General features: G+C 38.4%; 1 protein-coding gene across 1 annotated transcript in view; it reads left to right on the forward strand.

Annotated features, from left to right (window-relative positions):
• Positions 1-18,280, forward strand: part of LOC121574919 (immunoglobulin-like and fibronectin type III domain-containing protein 1) — a 31,585-nt gene continuing 13,305 nt past the window's right edge. Inside the window, exons 1-18 of the mRNA XM_041887607.1 lie at positions 1-62; positions 2,497-2,591; positions 6,839-6,961; positions 7,078-7,217; positions 7,443-7,542; positions 7,663-7,689; positions 7,796-7,844; positions 8,063-8,252; positions 8,367-8,480; positions 8,579-8,741; positions 8,885-9,157; positions 13,223-13,341; positions 13,607-13,748; positions 14,226-14,353; positions 14,527-14,668; positions 15,609-15,730; positions 15,987-16,128; positions 16,961-17,079. Coding sequence (XP_041743541.1) covers positions 2,552-2,591; positions 6,839-6,961; positions 7,078-7,217; positions 7,443-7,542; positions 7,663-7,689; positions 7,796-7,844; positions 8,063-8,252; positions 8,367-8,480; positions 8,579-8,741; positions 8,885-9,157; positions 13,223-13,341; positions 13,607-13,748; positions 14,226-14,353; positions 14,527-14,668; positions 15,609-15,730; positions 15,987-16,128; positions 16,961-17,079 — 2,133 coding nt within the window. The 5' untranslated portion in view covers positions 1-62; positions 2,497-2,551. The remainder of the gene's footprint in view (positions 63-2,496; positions 2,592-6,838; positions 6,962-7,077; positions 7,218-7,442; positions 7,543-7,662; positions 7,690-7,795; positions 7,845-8,062; positions 8,253-8,366; positions 8,481-8,578; positions 8,742-8,884; positions 9,158-13,222; positions 13,342-13,606; positions 13,749-14,225; positions 14,354-14,526; positions 14,669-15,608; positions 15,731-15,986; positions 16,129-16,960; positions 17,080-18,280) is intronic.

Below are 18,280 nucleotides of genomic sequence, written 5' to 3' on the forward strand. Positions count from 1 at the left end.
CGGAGACAGCCAAGACAGGGCTAAAGGAGAGGAGCTGTGCTTAGAGGACTTACCACTGGGAGGTGAGTAATTTCTAGACTGCTGCTTGGTCTATTTGATCAGGGATGAACCTGGGAGGGCTTCCCACACACTCACCAGGGAAGAGTTTGTGCCATTCACTTAATCCTGTGGCTTGATATTTATTCAGTGGTTTAACTCTTAACACTGTATATCTCCACTGAGAGTTTTATATGAAAGACGAAGTAAACTTAGGTCTGGTGCATTTGAAATGGCAGAAATGTAAATACCCACTGGGCACAAACTGGTTGAATCAACATTGTTTCCATTGTAATTTCAACCAAAAAATGATGTTGAATCAACGTGGAAAACTAATTGGATTTGAAAAAAGTTATCAACATCAGGGCATTTCATTATTTTTTCAATCCAATGACATTAGTTGACAACTGTAAATCAAAACTAGACGTTGAACTGACATGTGTGTATGGTCTCATATTGTGCAACCCTCCAGATCAGGGCTCTCCAAACCTGTTCCTGAAGTGCTACCGTCCGTTTTCCTAATCTAGCACACCTGATTCTAATAATAACTGGTTGATAAACGGAATCAGGTTAGATACTACTGAGGTTGGAGGGAAAACCTCTCCAGGAACAGGGTTGGAGAGCCCTGCTCTAGATGTTCTACAGGTGTTGTTGACAGATGTGATTGAATGATACTCTTAGCTAACTGGTGTAGCCTCAGGTACTGTTCTGGCGTGGTCTGCACCGTTTGAATATCAATTTATTTAAAATGTAGAATTGAATAATTGGGTGTGGAGAGTGAAGAATATTTAGCTAGACAAAACTTTAAAACTGAACTTTCAAGAGAAGATGAATGTTTATTAGGATTTGTTTGTAAATCTCTGTAAGTGTGAAGAATATCACGATCGATATTACAACCAATTGAAGACAATGACTTTTTTTTCAGGAATATCAGTATTTATGCTTTTAGATGATTCTTCTTTGTCTTTTTTTTTTGTTTAACTTTACGATTTAATCATTCCCTGAGCTGGAAAGGTTGCTAACAGGTCTTACATAATAATATTGGATATAATTGTAACCACAGTTTACAGAATTGTATATAATTCTATTGCATGGATAGGACGAACTAATAATAATAACTAGAGAATCTGTGGATTGTTAATATCCTTGGAGATTTAAAAATTATGTCCTAGGATGATTTGAAGTTCCTAGGTGCTGTTAGTTATTTTGAAAACATACATAGAGTTCTAGGGAACAACAATGGGAATACAATACATGGAAATAAGTCAACACAGGGCACTACATTCTTAGAAAAAAAAGGTGCTATCTAGAACCTAAAAAGGTTATTCGGCTGTCCCCATAGGATAACCCTTTGAATAACCTTTTTTGGTTCCTGGTAGAACCCTTTTGAGTTCCATGTAGAACCCTTTCCACAGAGGGTTCTGCATGGAACCCAAAAGAGTTCTACCTGAAACCAAAAAGGGTTCTACCTGGAACCAAAAATGGTTATCCTATGGGGACAGCCAAATAACCCTTTTGGATAATGGAAAGCATTACCACCATTTTTAAATTCTCTTTACTGAAACATTACTTTTTTTATTATTCAAGATTATGTTGCTATGATTGACATTATTACGTTCTGATAGACAGCGTGCCTATTGTTTAATGAGGTATGTGACCTATGAGCTAGCCACCCGAGGGTCACAAATGGATTGAGTAGGATCACTTGAAATAGAGAATCCCATAAATGTGTTTACCACTGGTTTAGGGTTACGCCTGACGCAAAACATATCAAATCAATCTTAATATAACTTTATTGGTCAGAGTGATCATTTTTGAAGGTCAAATATAATGGGGAACTGAGAGAGCAAAACCACACATTTCCCTAGGCCTTCAGTCCATACTTCAGATAACGTCCCATGTATCCTATTTTGTAAGACTGCTGGACAAGGACTTCACAACCCTATAATGAAAGACTTAGTAACAGACCATATTTTATTGATTCCCAAAATATTGCCAAAATCAGATTCTTGAGGCCCAAATATTGCCTCAATACCAAATTTGGTATTGGGGTGATTAAACTATTGGCACAGACATTTGGCTCTAGAGGTAGACAGACTGAGTCAGTCAGTCGTCCGTCGTCATGTGAAGTTTCATATTCCCCATTTATAGTGCCAGCATCTCTTGGCTGACTGTCAAGGCTGTCTCGAGGCATGGTGATACCTCATGACAACCAGGACATGACATGATAAGAGGGATTCCGGTCTGCATGGATATGTGAAACTGAATGACCTCAGAATAAATAGCATTGAGTGACTGTCTAATGTCTTCCTAATATCCTGAGTATGTTCATGCACTAATCAAATCTCTAATTCATGTATAAATCAGTTTGTAAAATGTACCACAGTGGTAAGGTGTTATGAAAATGTATGAATCATTTTCTGAATTACAAAAGTATAACTTTTTGCAATGTTCTTTCAGCCATAAACAGCTTTCTAACTCTCTGAATTGGCCTACAACAAGTCCAGATATCAGTATGAAGATACCAGGGGCAACTGCACCCCCACCAGGGCAGGGTAAGTATCATACATAACCCTTGACCTTCTCTACCCTTTTGGCCAAAACATTGGTTACATTTGGTTGATCCAAATCACCCAATATCAAATATTACTTTTAGTTTAAAGGAGTACAGCAACATGGAAATTAAAGTTCTACTGCAGGGCTACACATAGAAATAAGAAGACAAGAGAAGTAAAAACAAATTTGATCAAACTTATCTCTATATGACCCCATAAGACCATCCTCTATCCATCTTCAAGTTCCCCCTGACTTTGTGCAATCTTTCAAGCTAATATGAGTGGGTTATTGCAGGCTAAGCCCTTTATATGATTGGTTAATTCAAGTGCCACAACCATTGGAAAAGGAATTGAATGAGAATAAAATGAAAAATGAATATATTGTACACTCTGGCCAAGTATTTGAAACAGACATCAACCGTTCGCTCCTCTGAGCATCTTGGTCACATCTTGCACATCCATCTTTGCATCTGTAAATCTCAAATCTCTTGGACATTATTTGAAGAACAAAAAACATCCTTGTACATTTCTAAACCAGATCTTGTGGGCATGTTGGTAGACATCAAACTGGCCCCTTTCTCATCTTGTCCAATGGTCCCAAGAACTTCCCTTCAAACAAGCAATACAAAGGTGCAGGAAAAAAAATATATATATATCTGGAAAAGCAGTCATCCAGAAACATTACTTCATTTCATTCCATTTTAGTAGACGGTCTTATCCAGAGCGACATACAGTAGTGAGTGCATATATTTTTGTACTGGCCCCTGTTGGAATCGAACCCACAACAAGCGCCATGCTCTACCAGCTGGGCCACACAGGACAAGGTACTTGAAGGAAGAGATGGTAAAACTATCTCCAAACAATGCACCCCTGATAAGGATGACACAAGAGTGCGAATGTATGGACACTAGAGATACTCTAAATGAAATCAATCACTCTAAATAAAATCAACCGTCTCCGTCTCTCTCCTCTGGCAATCCATCTTTTATTTATTGGGACCACTGACTCCAGGCAGAAAACATATGGTAGCACTGGAAGATACCTCAAGATGAAGGCAACGTGTTTTGTAGGAACAGTCATTAGTATTGTGCTGTAAAATAGGCTTGAACTGGGGAATAGTTTAAGAGATTTCAGTAATACAACATGGGTGGTATTGAAGAACATTTACCCAACCAGCACCCTCTACCACATGTCCTGTGTCTGTCTTTTAGAATAAAGAATTCATTAAAAAACTTCAATTAATGCTTCAACTAAATTACAATTTGGATTAATTCAAGTAGTGCTACCTGTCCCTTTTTTTTTTTTTATATGTTGTAGCTATTCTTGTATTTTGTACACATTGCGTAGCCCACTGTGATATATTTTATTATATGTCTGCCAGTGTGCCTTCTCTGTCAGTGTTAAGCCAAAGCAGTGCCAGTTTGTCAGTATCTTAGTTCTATTGTCTGTCTCCATTCATGTGCTTAATACGCTTTTACTACCAGGAGATGACTGGGCGCCCCAGGGTCAAGGTAGGAAGGTTGATGTTGGGAAACTGCTGAAATGCACTTCAACTCAATGCATGCCATGTTTACAGTGATCATATTTTAAAGAACCACTCTGATTTTTAAAAAATCACTTCAGGGTGTGGCAGAAAATAGTCAAGTATGCTGAAGGAAATCAGTGCACGCATTATTGATGCTCCCGTACATGATACCCCATCCTCCAGATTAATGTGATTTTATGATGATCAATGTAATTGATAATGTAATTGATCATCCTGATTGTTACCGTAAACCCTGTCCTGGAGGGATGAGTTTTCTGATGTTGCTGTTTTTCAATTGATGTCACTAAGTAATATAGTATGGTAAATCAGCAAGGCCATTCAAACTTGATTACCAGTTTAACTGATTTCATAATTTTTTTAAAGTGATGTGTGCGAGCAAATAAAATAAAAAATAAAAAAGTCTAGCAACCTTGTCAATAGATTCTAGCTTCTTGATGTAATGGCTAAGGTTTTTAATGGCAGTCACAGGGATCCGGGTTTGAGTCCCAGTATGGGATACCCCCATTCACCATTGGTGTCAAAAGTGGGATAACATCACTGAAAGCATGTCCTGGCCGAGTCTGAGGCACACTTAGCTATTCATAATCTGATAGGAAGTTGTGTATCTCTTTACTGGAAGCTTGAGGACATTATTTTTGCTATAATCTTGCAATTTTTCAGTACAACATATTTTATTTTCAAGAAATGTGAAGTGGGACATCCGTTAAACTGATAACTACATTTGTATGGCCTAAGATTAAGTGACAGGAAAATATTCATTTCATGGGCCAGGGTTCATTTGAAATAAAGGATATGATTTGAATGACTAATGATACAACTATTTACTCCTTATTCTTCCAATATTATTCACTGGGGTTATGTATTCAATTGGTTTCCATGTGAAGCAATACATTTAATTAGAATTACATCCATTTTTCTATTTTCACTTTTGCTGCGGAAATGAAATGTTGACCTCTTGTGGAGGATTGGCTAAAATGCACCTTCAAAATCAGCCAACCAAAGTATTACAGCCCCATGTATAATATTGATGTGTAAGAGTGTACGCATTTTAAACTGGTGTGAAAATATACTGACCTACACAAAAAATGTATAATGGCGATGTCATCCAGGAGCATTACTTGATGGAACAGATGATAGATGGTAAATACAACACAAGAGATTGAATGAATGGACACTAAAGATACTCTTAAAGAAATCAATAAAGTCTTATGAAATTTGATGTATGGAAATATTTTACAACCATCTCTGCCTCTCTGGCAAATCCATCTTTTATCTATTGGGACCAACACTGACTCGAAGCAGATTTCTTATTTTTTTAAAAATACAAATATGGTAGCAATGTGCTGGGCAGTGATAGTCATTACTATTGTGCTGTAAAATAAAAATAAAATGTAGGCTTGAACAGGGAAATTGTTTTGGAGATTTTAGTACTACAACATGGGTGCATTGAAGACCTTTTACCCAAAGAGCACCCTCTACCACATGTCCTGTGTCTGTCTTTTAGCGATTTTGAGAAATGCCTGCTTCTACAATTAAATTACAATTAGGATTAATCCAAGTAGTGCTACCTGTCCCTATTTTTACCTTGTATGTTATATGTTGTAGCTATTCTTGTATTTTGTACGCTCTGTGTAGACCACTGAGATATATGTTAGCATACTGTATGTTAACACTGCCTTTTCTGTCAGTGTTAACCCACTGGGCACACACTGGTTGAATCAACGTTGTTTCAATTAAATGGAATAGACGTGTCATAAAGGAATAGACGTTGAGTTGACATCTGTGCCTAGTGGGAAGAACAAGCAGTGCCAGTTTGTCAGTATTTTAGTTCCATTGTCTGTCTCCATTCATGTGCTTCATTCGCTTTTACTACCAGGAGATGACTGGGCGCCCCATGGTCAAGGTAGGAAGGTTGACATTGGGAAACTGCTGAAATGCACTTCAACTCAATGCATGCCATGTTTACTGTGATCACATTTTTAAAATAATAACTCTGATTAAAAAATCACTTCAAGATGGTGGAAAACCAAATTGGTGCAGGCATAATTAATGCTCCATACATCCGCCAGTGAAGATTTATGTTATTTGATTATTATCCTGATTGTTACTGAAAACCCTGTCCTGGATGGCTGAACTTTCTGATGTTGTTGTTTTTCAAATGATTAAACAAATTAACGTTAAAGACATCCGACTGTAAATTAGTAAGTGACGATACAACGTTCCTTTCCAGGACCAGGTTTCATCTAAAATATTAAAAATAAAGGATATGATTTGAATGAGCTACTAATGATCAAAATATTTACTGACGTTTTTTAAACAAAAGATTTTTCCAATATTATTCACTGGGGTTATGTCATCTATTTGTTTCCATGTGAAGCAATACATTTAATTACAATTACTTAAATCTTTTCATTTTCATTTTTTATTTTTGCTGCGGAAATGAAATCTTGACCTCTTGTGGAGGATTGGCAAAAATGCACCTTCAAAATCAGCCAACCAAAGTATTACAGCCCCATGTATAATATTGACGTGTAAGAGTGTACGCATTTTAAACTGGTGTGAAAATATACTGACCTACACAAAACATTCATGATGTAATATTTCTCTAATTGAGGAATGTTTCTTATTTGTTGGTTGCTGTTTGGTCTTGTTTCTTCACAACAACTTTGAGCTGAGAGTATTTGTTTTCGGACTTCAACAGTGGCTATTAAAAGAAGATCCAGAGTCCCTGGAGTTATGATAACGCAGTTTGTGGAGGAAATACCGGAGGGCATGACCACCCCCGACTTCACCCGCAAGCCCATCGCTTTGACGATCCAAGAGGGTAGGGTCCCTTTTATTGAATAAACTGACGTGCACGAGCTTGATTTCTGGGCAGGGGGGCACACTAACATTAGGTGACTTTCATTTATAGTGCATTATACATATCTATGCTTTCAGGTAAATTAGCCTTTTTCAAAAGTAAGGTAAGCGGAGTGCCTACACCAAACATCACTTGGGCCAGGAACAAAGGCCCGCTGGAGGATCCAGTGAAGTATATCAGTAGATATGATGAGATTATGGATGAATACTTTCTTGAGGTAAGTAGGAGCAGCAAGCTAATGGCACGCACAACCAATTTCAACCCTTTAAATTGTCATTATCTAATAATTGTTTCACTGGGAAAAACAAGTGATAGTGCAAGTATGCCAATGCAGGAGAAAGCCATGCTATTACATTTTTCTCTAAAATCACTACGCCTATGTCTGGTGTGGTATCGATCGAGTGTAGGGTTAAATCTCACTGCAATGTTGTCATTTCATCAGATGCCCAATGTAACAGCGGAACAAGCTGACACCTACAAATGTTTTGCTGCCAATGAATATGGAAGAGCAGTTTGCACTGCCACCTTGAATGTTATTGAGGGTGAGAAATTAATTGATTTAGGTCATTAGGATGATTAATTGAAATGGCAGTGTTCACTTGCTAAAACAAATTTGCTATTACCAGTACTCATGAGAAAAATATATTGTTTTCTATTTTCAGTTGGATTCAAGAAGAAAGCGACAACAGGTGTGAAGATGATTGTATATCGTAATATTACCCAATTCCTTAGTTCATGAAGATTCAAGAACAAATATTTATCCAGCTAGTTATTTTAATTCTTAATCTCTTCTAGGACCAAAAAGAGCGGCACCAGAGGATTTCAGAAAAATGCTTAAGAGGAAGTAAATGACTGTTCAAATGCAAATATCCGAAACAATTATTTAATGTCCCGTTTTGGGAACATACATGTCCATTTTTGGAAACCATTAATTGATTTCCAGAAAATTTTTTGTTGACTATACTTCAGACAGATATATCAAGAATAGTGTTGTGACAAATAGATAAGGTTGGCCAACCACTAGTTTCCCCAGAGTTTTAACTCTTCCCATTCCCATTAAAGTGTTGTACGAACTAAACCACAACTAAAGAAGAAGGAGGGAGAGATTGATCCAAAGTTCTGGGAGGTGTTGCTGAGCTCACCTAAGAAGGACTACGAGAAGGTCTGTATGGAGTATGGAATCACTGACTTCCGCTGGATGCTGAAGCAGCTGAACCTAAAGAAGAAAGAGAGAGAGGAGGAGCAGGCAAAGGTATCAGCGATGATGCAATAAGGCAATCAGTGTACAGATGACTATACCTTGTGGGTAATAATTGACCCTCTCCAGCTTTAGCCTCTCCTGATCTCCTCTCCTTCAATTTGATAGGTTGTTGAAAAACTTGAAAATCTGAAACACATTGAGGTGAAAACAGATGGCTCAGCACAGTTTGAACTGGACATGGAACTGAAGAATCCCAACAGTCAGATTTTCCTATTCAAGGTGGGTCCTCCCCCCCACCATGGAAGACAGTGATAAGCTAATTGATGAACAAACATGTTATGAAGTGCATGATGTGTTTGACTTTTTCTGCCCAAAAGGACGGGGTCATGCTTCCCTATTCTGACGACGGCACCGGGAAGCACAACCTAAACAAAATAGGCAGGAAGTACATCTTTAGCATCAACGACCTGATGCCAGACGACGCTGGGTTGTACCAGGTGGACGTTGAGGATGCCAATTGTTTCTCAACTGACTTTAAGAGTAAGAATGCGTCTTCTTTTACCTTTCTGTATTACCTATTTACCAACTGTAATAAAGTATATATATATTCTAATTTGATAATTCTTGAGGAATGTTTGAGAGAAATGTTTCTCACCAATATCGTACTGTCTTTCCCTCTATAGTTATACCAGTGGAGTTTGTTGTCAAGATTCAGGAGGTGAAGGCTAAGGAGAGAGAGGATGCCGTGTTTGAGTGTGTCTTGTCCCAACCCTTCCCAAAGATTGTGTGGATTGGAAAGAACATCCCTCTCGAACAAGGGGACAAGTTTGACATCATTGTGTCAGAAGACCACCTCATTCACAGCTTAAGGGTGAAAGATTGTGCCCAAGTCGACAAGGGAGTCTACACTGCCATGGCTGGCATTGCCTCCTGCAACGCTTGGCTTATTGTGGAAGGTGGGACAACTGTGATACAATATTTTATAAGCAAAAACTAACACAAACATGAAGCCTTATACTTGAACTTAAACCCCTCTTTCCATGTCCGTGTTAACTCAGCCGATAATGACCCAAACATGCGTGGGAAAAAGACGGCCCGCAAAACCACCACGGCTGGTGGTGGAGGAGAGGACCTGGCTAAGATCGCCGCAGAGCAATCGGCTATGCTGCAGAAGGAGAAGGATGCTGCGGATGCAGCCAGACGGGCCCAAGCAGAGAAGGATGCTGCGGATGCAGCCAGACGGGCCCAAGCAGAGAAGGATGCTGCGGATGCAGCCAGACGGGCCCAAGCAGAGAAGGACGCTGCGGATGCAGCCAGACAGGCCCAAGCAGAGAAGGACGCTGCGAATGCAGCAGGAGCCGGAGCCGGAGCCGGTGCCGGAGAGGGGGATGGAGATGGACATGGGGGAAAAGGTAAATTCTTATTCTATCCCAGTGCATTAGGCTACCTAATGTTGGCATGATTACTTTTATTGTTTATCATCATGATTTGCCTACATTTATGGACATTGTGCTGGCGGTTAGTGTTTTGTTGCTCTTGTTGTGTTGCTGCTATTGTAAATGTTGTAAGCAGACTGACTTGATGACGCTTGTCAACTTTTGAGTTGCTGCCAAAATATATAAGGAGGTAAGATTAATGATATGAGCATTGGTTATGATAATCAACTTGGAAAAGGAGTCGAAATACCAGACTGACCGATTCTGCCTGAGGGAATCGCATCAAAAAGTAGGGAGCTTGTTGGATTTTAAACCCTGACTTTAATTTACAGTCATTTTTATATGGTAGCTTAATTAGTACTTGACAAATAAGTTTACCTTGAATTAAATATTTTTGTCAATTCTTTGTTGTGGTACCGTTTATTGAAGATTGACTTTGGCCTTTCGATTCATAAGCAAAGCCTTTTTTTGGTGTGTAGACTTCATCAGCAGGCTTCGTTAACAGACCAGCACTTGCAGTACTTCCTAGATAGCACTAGAGAGAGACATATACCAGTTAGCTGATAAGTACTGGTGGGTTGACACACTCTCATCATATCCAGGCGCCACATTCAGTTGCCAAACGTTGTTGAAACTTGCAGATAGAAATGCCATAAATAGAGCCTATGTGAGTACTTATTTCAATTTTTTATCCTGAAAAACTCCCCTGTTCTTAACAATTACAAGCATACCCATAACATGATGCAGCCACCACTATGCTTGAAAATATGGAGTGTGGTACTCAACAATGTGTTGTATTGGATTTGCCCCAAACATAACACTTTGTATCCAGGACAAAAAGTGAATTGCTTTGCCACATGTTTTGTAGTATTAATTTAGTGCCTTGTTGCAAACAGGATGCATGTTTAGGAATATTTGTATTCTCTACAGACTTCCTTCTTTTCACTCTGTCAATTAGGTTAGTATTGTGGAGTAGCTATAATGTTGTTGATCCATGCTCAGTTTTCCCCTATCACAGCCACTAAACTCTATAAATGTTATAAAGTAACTATTGGCTTAATGGTGAAATCCTTGAGGGACCTTACACATAATTGTATGTGCGGGGTACAAAGATGAGGTAGTCATTCAAAACTCATGTTAAACACTATTATTGCACACAGTGAGTGCATGCAACTTATTATGCACAGTTTTACTCCTGAACTTATTTAGGAAAGGGGGGATACCTAGTTAGTTGTACAACTGAAAGCATCTTCCACATATAACCCAATACCTCTGAATCAGAGAGGTGTGGAGGGCTGCCTTAATTGACATCCACGGAACAGTGGATTAACTGCCTTGCTCAGGGGCAGAACAACCGATTTTTACCTTGTCAACTCTGGGATTTGATCCAGAAACCTTTTGATTACTGGCCCAACGCTCCTACCCGCTAGGCTACCTGCCGCCCAGGCTTGCCATAACAAAGGGGTTTATTACTTACTGACTCAAGACGTTTCAGCTTTAATTTTTAATTAATTTGTAAAAATTAAATAAAACATAATTCCACTTTGACATTATGGGGTATAAACAATAATGTCAAAGTGGAATTATGTTTTAGGCCAGTGAAAAAACATTTCAATATAATCCATTTTAAATTCAGGCTGTAACAACAAAATGTTGAAAAAGTCAAGGGGTGTGAATACTTTCTGAAGGCACTGTATTTATACCAGCCTCTTTCACACACTTTTATGATACTAACAAAACACTCTCAAAAAGTAAACTTGGACCATAGTTTATTCCAAGTTCTATATTATTCAGTGAATTAATGTGAACTAAAATACATTGACAGTAAAGTATTGTAGAACGAGTAAGACGTGAAGTACGCAAAGTTTCACAATAAGTGGACCATTTAATTTAATTTTTACTACAAAAACTATATATTTGGGGTACATTTGAAACACTTAGGGAAAAGTGTACTGCTTTTGTTTTTAAGTATACAAAAAAAGGGTATTTTTACTAACTTAATTTTGGTACTTTGATTCTCTTGTATCAAACAATATATTAAGAGACTTCCTGCACTATAAATAATAGGTAAGCTGGTATGCTTTCAGTGTGTCCTTGCATCAATGTTTGTCTCAACCCACTGGGCAAAAACTGGTTGAATCCACATTGTTTCCATGTCATTTCAACCCCCAAAATATCTATGTGATGACATTGTATCAATGTGGAAAACTGATTGGATTTGCAAAAAGTAATCAACGTAAGGGCATTTTGTCTTTTTTTCAATAAACTTTTAACCTAAATCCAATGACATGATGAAATGTTTTGTTGATTTCATATTTAATTCACATTAGTTGACAACTCAACCAAATGTAAATCAAAACTTGACGTTGAACTGAAGTCTGTGCCCATTGGGAGTTGTTTCTTTGCATGTTTATCATTTGCATTCTTCTTCTTCTGGCTATATCAGTTCATGTCATATTCATTTATAAGACACAGTAAACATAACTCAATAACTTGTTTGTCTATATTATTGATGTCAATGTGGTACAACCAAAACCGCCAGTATGTGCACTGCCTAACCAATCTACATGTCTAGTTCACATCATTATCTTTTCAATGGTCATATTTAACCTTGCTTATTTTGTTAAATTTCTATTGAATATATACACTACCTGACCAAAAGTATGTGGACACCTGCTTGTCAAACATCTCATTCCAAAACCATGGGCATTAATATGGAGATGGTCCCCCCTTTTGCTGCTATAACAGCCTCCACTCTTCTGGGAAGGCTTTCCACTAGATGTTGGAAGATTGCTGCGGGGACTTGGTTCCATTCAGCCACGAGCATTAGTGAGGTCGGGCACTGATGTTGGGCGATTAGGCCTGGCTCGGCGTTCCAATTCATCCGAAAGGTGTTCGATGGGGTTGAGGTCAGGGTTCTTTGCAGGCCAGTCAAGTTCTTCCACACCGATCTCGACAAACCATTTCTGTATGGACCTTGCTTTGTGCGCGCGGGCATTGTCATGCTGAAACAGGAAAGGGCCTTCCCCAAACTGTTGCCACAAAGTTGGAAGCACAGAATCGTCTCGGTAGTAAGTGTTGCAAACAAGGACAGACAATTTTTAGGGGCTACGCGCTTCAGCACTCAACGGTCCCGCTTTGTGAGCTTGTATGGCCTACCACTTGTTGGCTGAGCCGTTGTTGCTCCTAGACGTTTCCACTTCACAATAACAGCACTTACAGTTGACCGGAGCAGCTCTAGCAGGGCACAAATTTGACAAACTGACTTGTTGGAAATGTGGAATCCTATGAGGGTGCCAAGTTGAAAGTCACTGAGCTCTTCAGTACGGGCCATTCTACTGCCAATGTTTGTCTATGGAGATTGCATGGCTGTGTGCTCGATTTTATAGACCTGTCAACAACGGGTGTGGCTGAAATAGCCGAATCCACTAATTTGAAGGGGTGTCCACATACGTCTGTGTGTATATATAGTGTATTTATGAAAATGTCAATTCACAGATGAGACAATGAGGAAAGATGTGATGCATTACCTGCCGAGATTATCCTGGACTACTGTATGATGTCATTACCTAATGTTACATCCAGGTGTTCAATTCCTTAGTGGACTGACTGATACTAACGGCAGCCTCTGGGAAACAGCAGAACTGTCCTGCAAACTGAGCCATGAGAACTGTGAGGGAGTCTGGCTTAAAGATGGGAAACCAGTGAGTGCAGTATTCTTCAATCACACAAACATAGCGTTCTTCAACCTTGTTCCAGGAGACCCACATGGTGTGCAGGCTTTTGCTCCAGACCAACACTAACACATTTGATTAAACTAAACAACAGCTTGATGATTTGTTTATTGTCATAGTTAAATAACTGGAAATAATACCCATTAGCAAAATATGCTTTGACAGTTGAATGAAAATCAAGATGCTATTTTCAGACCCCTAATGGATTGAATCCATTCTCTATTTCTGTCATCAGCTAACTGACGAGGATGGGGTGAAAATCATCAAAGATGGAGCCTGTCACAAGCTGGTAATCGACAGCTGTAAAAAAGACGATGCAGGAGTCTATTCATTTGAGGTGGATGGTCATAAATCGGAGGCAAAGCTCACTGTTTCAGGTAAGAATGGACGGTTACAGTGGATTACATCCAAGATTAGGAAATTATTCTGTAAGGCTATTGTTCCCTTGATTAGAGCACTTTAAGATACAAGGAATGTGTCCTATATAAAATTATTATACATCATTCTATAAATATTTTTATTCACCTGTTGTACACGTGATAATAGTTTTTTGCCAACCCAATAACAATTAATTAAAAAGGTAGGCCTATGTAACATTGAAGGAACAAGTTTTGTTATTCTGTAATTTATAAGTCACAGTAAATATATATTTAACTTGTCAACATGTGAAAATTATATTTTCCCATCATTATCTTGTCATTAGTCATACTAAACCTTGTTTATCTTGTTTCATTGCATAAGACCATATATATTTGCATATACCAATTTACAGCTAAGATTATAAGGAAAGTAGCGATGCATTACCCATTTGGAGATTATACTAAACTATTTCTGTTGTCTTTACTTATTTATAGATTCAGGTGCTCAATTTGTTGGATGTGGACTCTCTGATGTTGAAGTTAATCTCGACGAAACAGCAGAGCTATCCTTGACACTAATAAGTGCAAACATTGAGGGAGTCTGGTATAAAGACGGCAAACAAGTGAGTACAGTATTTTTTCTATACCACAGTACAGTGTGATGGGATAAACAACTATTGAAGTCATCAAAGTAAAAAGTACCCATTAACAAATAATCTATGACAATTGAAAGACCAACAAGATTACATTTGCTGACCCCTATTGTATTTAATCCATTCTCTCTTTCTGTGATCAGGTAACAACTACGGGCCGGATGAGGATCATCAAAGAAGGAGCCTGTCACAAGCTGGTTATTGATTGCTGTCGAAAAGATGATGGGGCAGTCTATCGCTTTGAGGTGGATGGTCAAAAATCAGAGGCAAAGCTCATTGTTCAAGGTCAGTTACAGTATGTGGATTACACCCAGTGGTATGACATGCTTCTGTAAAACTATCGTTTCCTTGATTAAAGCACTTTATGATACATGAAAATGATATGATGATACATGAAAATGATATGATTATACATGAAAATTATATGATGATACATAGTCAACTGTTATACATTTGTGTTCATTCCACATTTTTCCCCATTGCCAACCCGGTGACAATTGTTGTTATGGACATCGGTCACAATGCATCCCCTAACTTGGTATGTAACATTGAAGTAAAAAGATGTCCTGTAATTTATTACACAGTCAATGTTTATTTAATAACTTGTTCATCTATATTCATTGTGACAATGTGGTACAACATGGAAAATCCTTCTAATCAATCTATAGTTCCCCTTATAATTTAGTCATTGGTAATTTTGTAAGGGATTGCACACCCTGTCAGTCTATGGACAAGGAAAGAAGGCACTCCATGCTTTGGTTTTGTTGACCTGGCCACTGTTTCCAAATGCTAACTTTTTAGCATTTATGTATTAGAATGTTTTGCATGTCATGTCCAAATCAGCTTCAGATTGATTGTTTAGCTCAATAAAGTTACTTTGAGATGATTTGGACATGGAACACAAAACATGCTTAATTGGAGATACTGTATTGACTTGCGTTGGTTTTTGGACAAAAAATGCAAAAACGTTTGGAGACAGTGACCAGGTAAACAAAACCAAAGCATGGTTGCTGTCTTCCTTGGTCCACAGACGGCTTACAGGGTAAAAACCAACATGTCATTTTGTAATTTTTGGGAGAACTATCCCTTTAACTTTGTATCTTGTTCAATTGAGTAAGAACATAAACGTTTGCAATTTACAGCAGAGATTTGTGATGCATTACCTGCTTTGAGATTATACTAAACTATTACGATTTCTGTTGTCTTTACTTAATTTTAGATCCAGGTGCTCAGTTTGTTGGATGCGGACTCTCTGATATCGAAGTTAAATTTGACGAAACAGCAGAGCTGTCCTTGACACTAAGCAGTCCGAATGTTGAGGGGGTCTGGTATAAAGACGGGAAAGAGGTGAGTGCAGTATTCTTCAATCCCCAAAATACAGTCTGTGTTCTTCAACCTTGGTCCAGGAGACCCACAGGGTGTGCAGGCTTTTGCTACAGCCCAATACCAACACATGTGATTCAACTAAACAATATCTTGATGATGAAGATAAATAATATAAAGTGAAAAGTAACCATTTGCAACGATTATATGACAGCTACATGACCAACTGGGTTATATTTTCTCCTATTGGATTGAATGTGTTCTCTCTTTCTGTAATCAGATACTTCCTGATGACAGGGTGAAAATCATCAAAGAAGGAGCCTGTCACAAGCTGGTCATTGATAACTGTAAAAAAGACGATGCAGGAGTCTATTGCTTTGAGGTGGATGGTCATAAATCAGAGGGATCACTCACTGTGCAGGGTAAGTGGACAGTTAAATTATGTGGATTACATCCAGGATTAGGAAATGCTTCTCTAAGGCTGAAGTTCCCATGATTAGAGCACTTTAAGATACATGAAAGTTGGCCTATTAAAGAAGGATACATCATACATGATTCACCTGTTGTATATCTCTGTTCATCCCACTTTATTTTCTCTCCTGCCAACTCTGCCAATTGCTGTTATGAACATGGATAACAATTCATCACCTCACTTGGTATGTAACATTAAGTTGTTGCTGTTCTCTGTCATTTATAAGACACAGTAATTATATATTTAATAACTTGCTGATCTATATTCATTATGAGAAATGACAATGTGGTATAACATGTGAAACCACCATTCTGTGAACTTCCTAAACAATCTATGGTCCCCATTATTGTCTTGTCAGTAGTCATACGTAACCTTGTGTATTTTTGTTTAATTGCTATGGCGTATGGCTTGTGCATACAAATGTAGGATCTTAATTTGGTCACTTTTGTTGCTGAGAATAGCAAATTTGTATTGCATTCGGAGGTTTAAAAAGGCTTCTAAAGTTTGTACTTTAAGTTTCCACTTTAAAATGTCAGACTAGCAAAACATGTATCAAATCCTACAAAACAATTCCATTAATTATAATCCACATACTTATTGACATTTCCTGTTGCTGCAGGAATATTTTCCTGCTGTAGCAAACTGGCTCAAATTAAGATCCTACATCTGTATTACAATTTACGGCTAAGATTATAAGTAATGTTGTAATGCATTACCAACTTTGAGATTATATTAAACTATGATGGTTTCTGTTTTATTTTAAAACTTATTTTTAGATCCAGGTGCTCAATTCAGTATTGGACTGTCTGATGTCGACGTTAAGCTTGACACAAAAGCAGAGCTGCTCTGCGAAGTGAACTGTCCGAACATTGAGGGGGTCTGGTATAAAGAAGGAAAACAGGTCAGTACAGTATTCTTCAATCAAACAAATACAGTGTTCTTCATCCTTGGTCCAGGCTTTTGCCCCACACCAGGATTGAAGAACTCTGCATTAAAGAGGGCTGATTTTGCATCAGTTTTCCTCCTCCTCATTAACAAATGCTTAGAAGACTAGATTTGTGTCTTGGAGGTGTAGTTTGATGTGGGTGTTTCTTGCATGTGTCGGGGGGTGAGTTTGTAAATTCACTCTGGCAATCTACTCCAATATTAACACTCTGGTTTGAGAGTCCAAAACGGCCTACCCTACACCCGGTTGTTATGACAGGTTTCAGTAAACATTGGCAAAAAAGCTAAATTAAATTGCTGTGTTCTCTCAGTTATGTGTGGAAGCAAGCTAGCTAACTTTAGCCAATTAGCTTTGGTGCTTGACTGATGTTGTGAGATCCGAACACTACCCTTCAGCAGGAGCAGCCGGTGTGCGCTCCTAGAGAGAATTAACGAACAAACACCGTCTTAGTGGGCATTACATAAAATCAAAACCCAAGCTTCAAATATAACAAGTAAAGCAGATTATGCAGGTACTCATAATCTCAGACTTTAAGAAAATACTGACTTATCAGTTTTAAGGTTGTTAGTGGATTTCGGGACTATAAATGATGTATATGACTACTACCGATGCCACACGTTTTCAACCGGAAAATTAGTTTTTTCGTGACAGTTTCTCTTTAAGCGTACAGTGCCTTCGGAAAGTATTCAGAACCCTTGACTTTTTCCACATTTTGTTACGTTACAGCCTTATTCTAAAATTGATTAAATTATTTTTTTCCCCTCATCAATCTAATTTTAATGTTTTGCTAATTTATAAAAAATAAAAAAACTGATATCACATTTACATAAGTATTCAGACCCTTTACTCTGTACTTTGTTAAAGCACCTTTGGCAGCGATTACAGCCTCAAATCTTCTTGGGTATGATGCTACAAGCTTGGTACACCTGTATTTGGGGTGTTTCTCCCATTTCTCTCTCCTCTCAAGCTCTGTCAGGTTGGATGGGGAGCGTTGCTGCACAGCTATTTTCAGGTCTCTCCAGAGATGTTCAAGTCCATGCTCTGGCTGGGGCACTCAAGGACATTCAGAGACTTGTCCCGAAGTCACTCCTGTGTTGTCTTGGCTGTGTGCTTAGGGTCGTTGTCCTGTTGGAAGGTGAACCTTCGGCCCAGTCTG

Source organism: Coregonus clupeaformis, chromosome 10 (genome assembly GCF_020615455.1).
Source record: "Coregonus clupeaformis isolate EN_2021a chromosome 10, ASM2061545v1, whole genome shotgun sequence".
Lineage (NCBI taxonomy): Eukaryota > Metazoa > Chordata > Actinopteri > Salmoniformes > Salmonidae > Coregonus > Coregonus clupeaformis.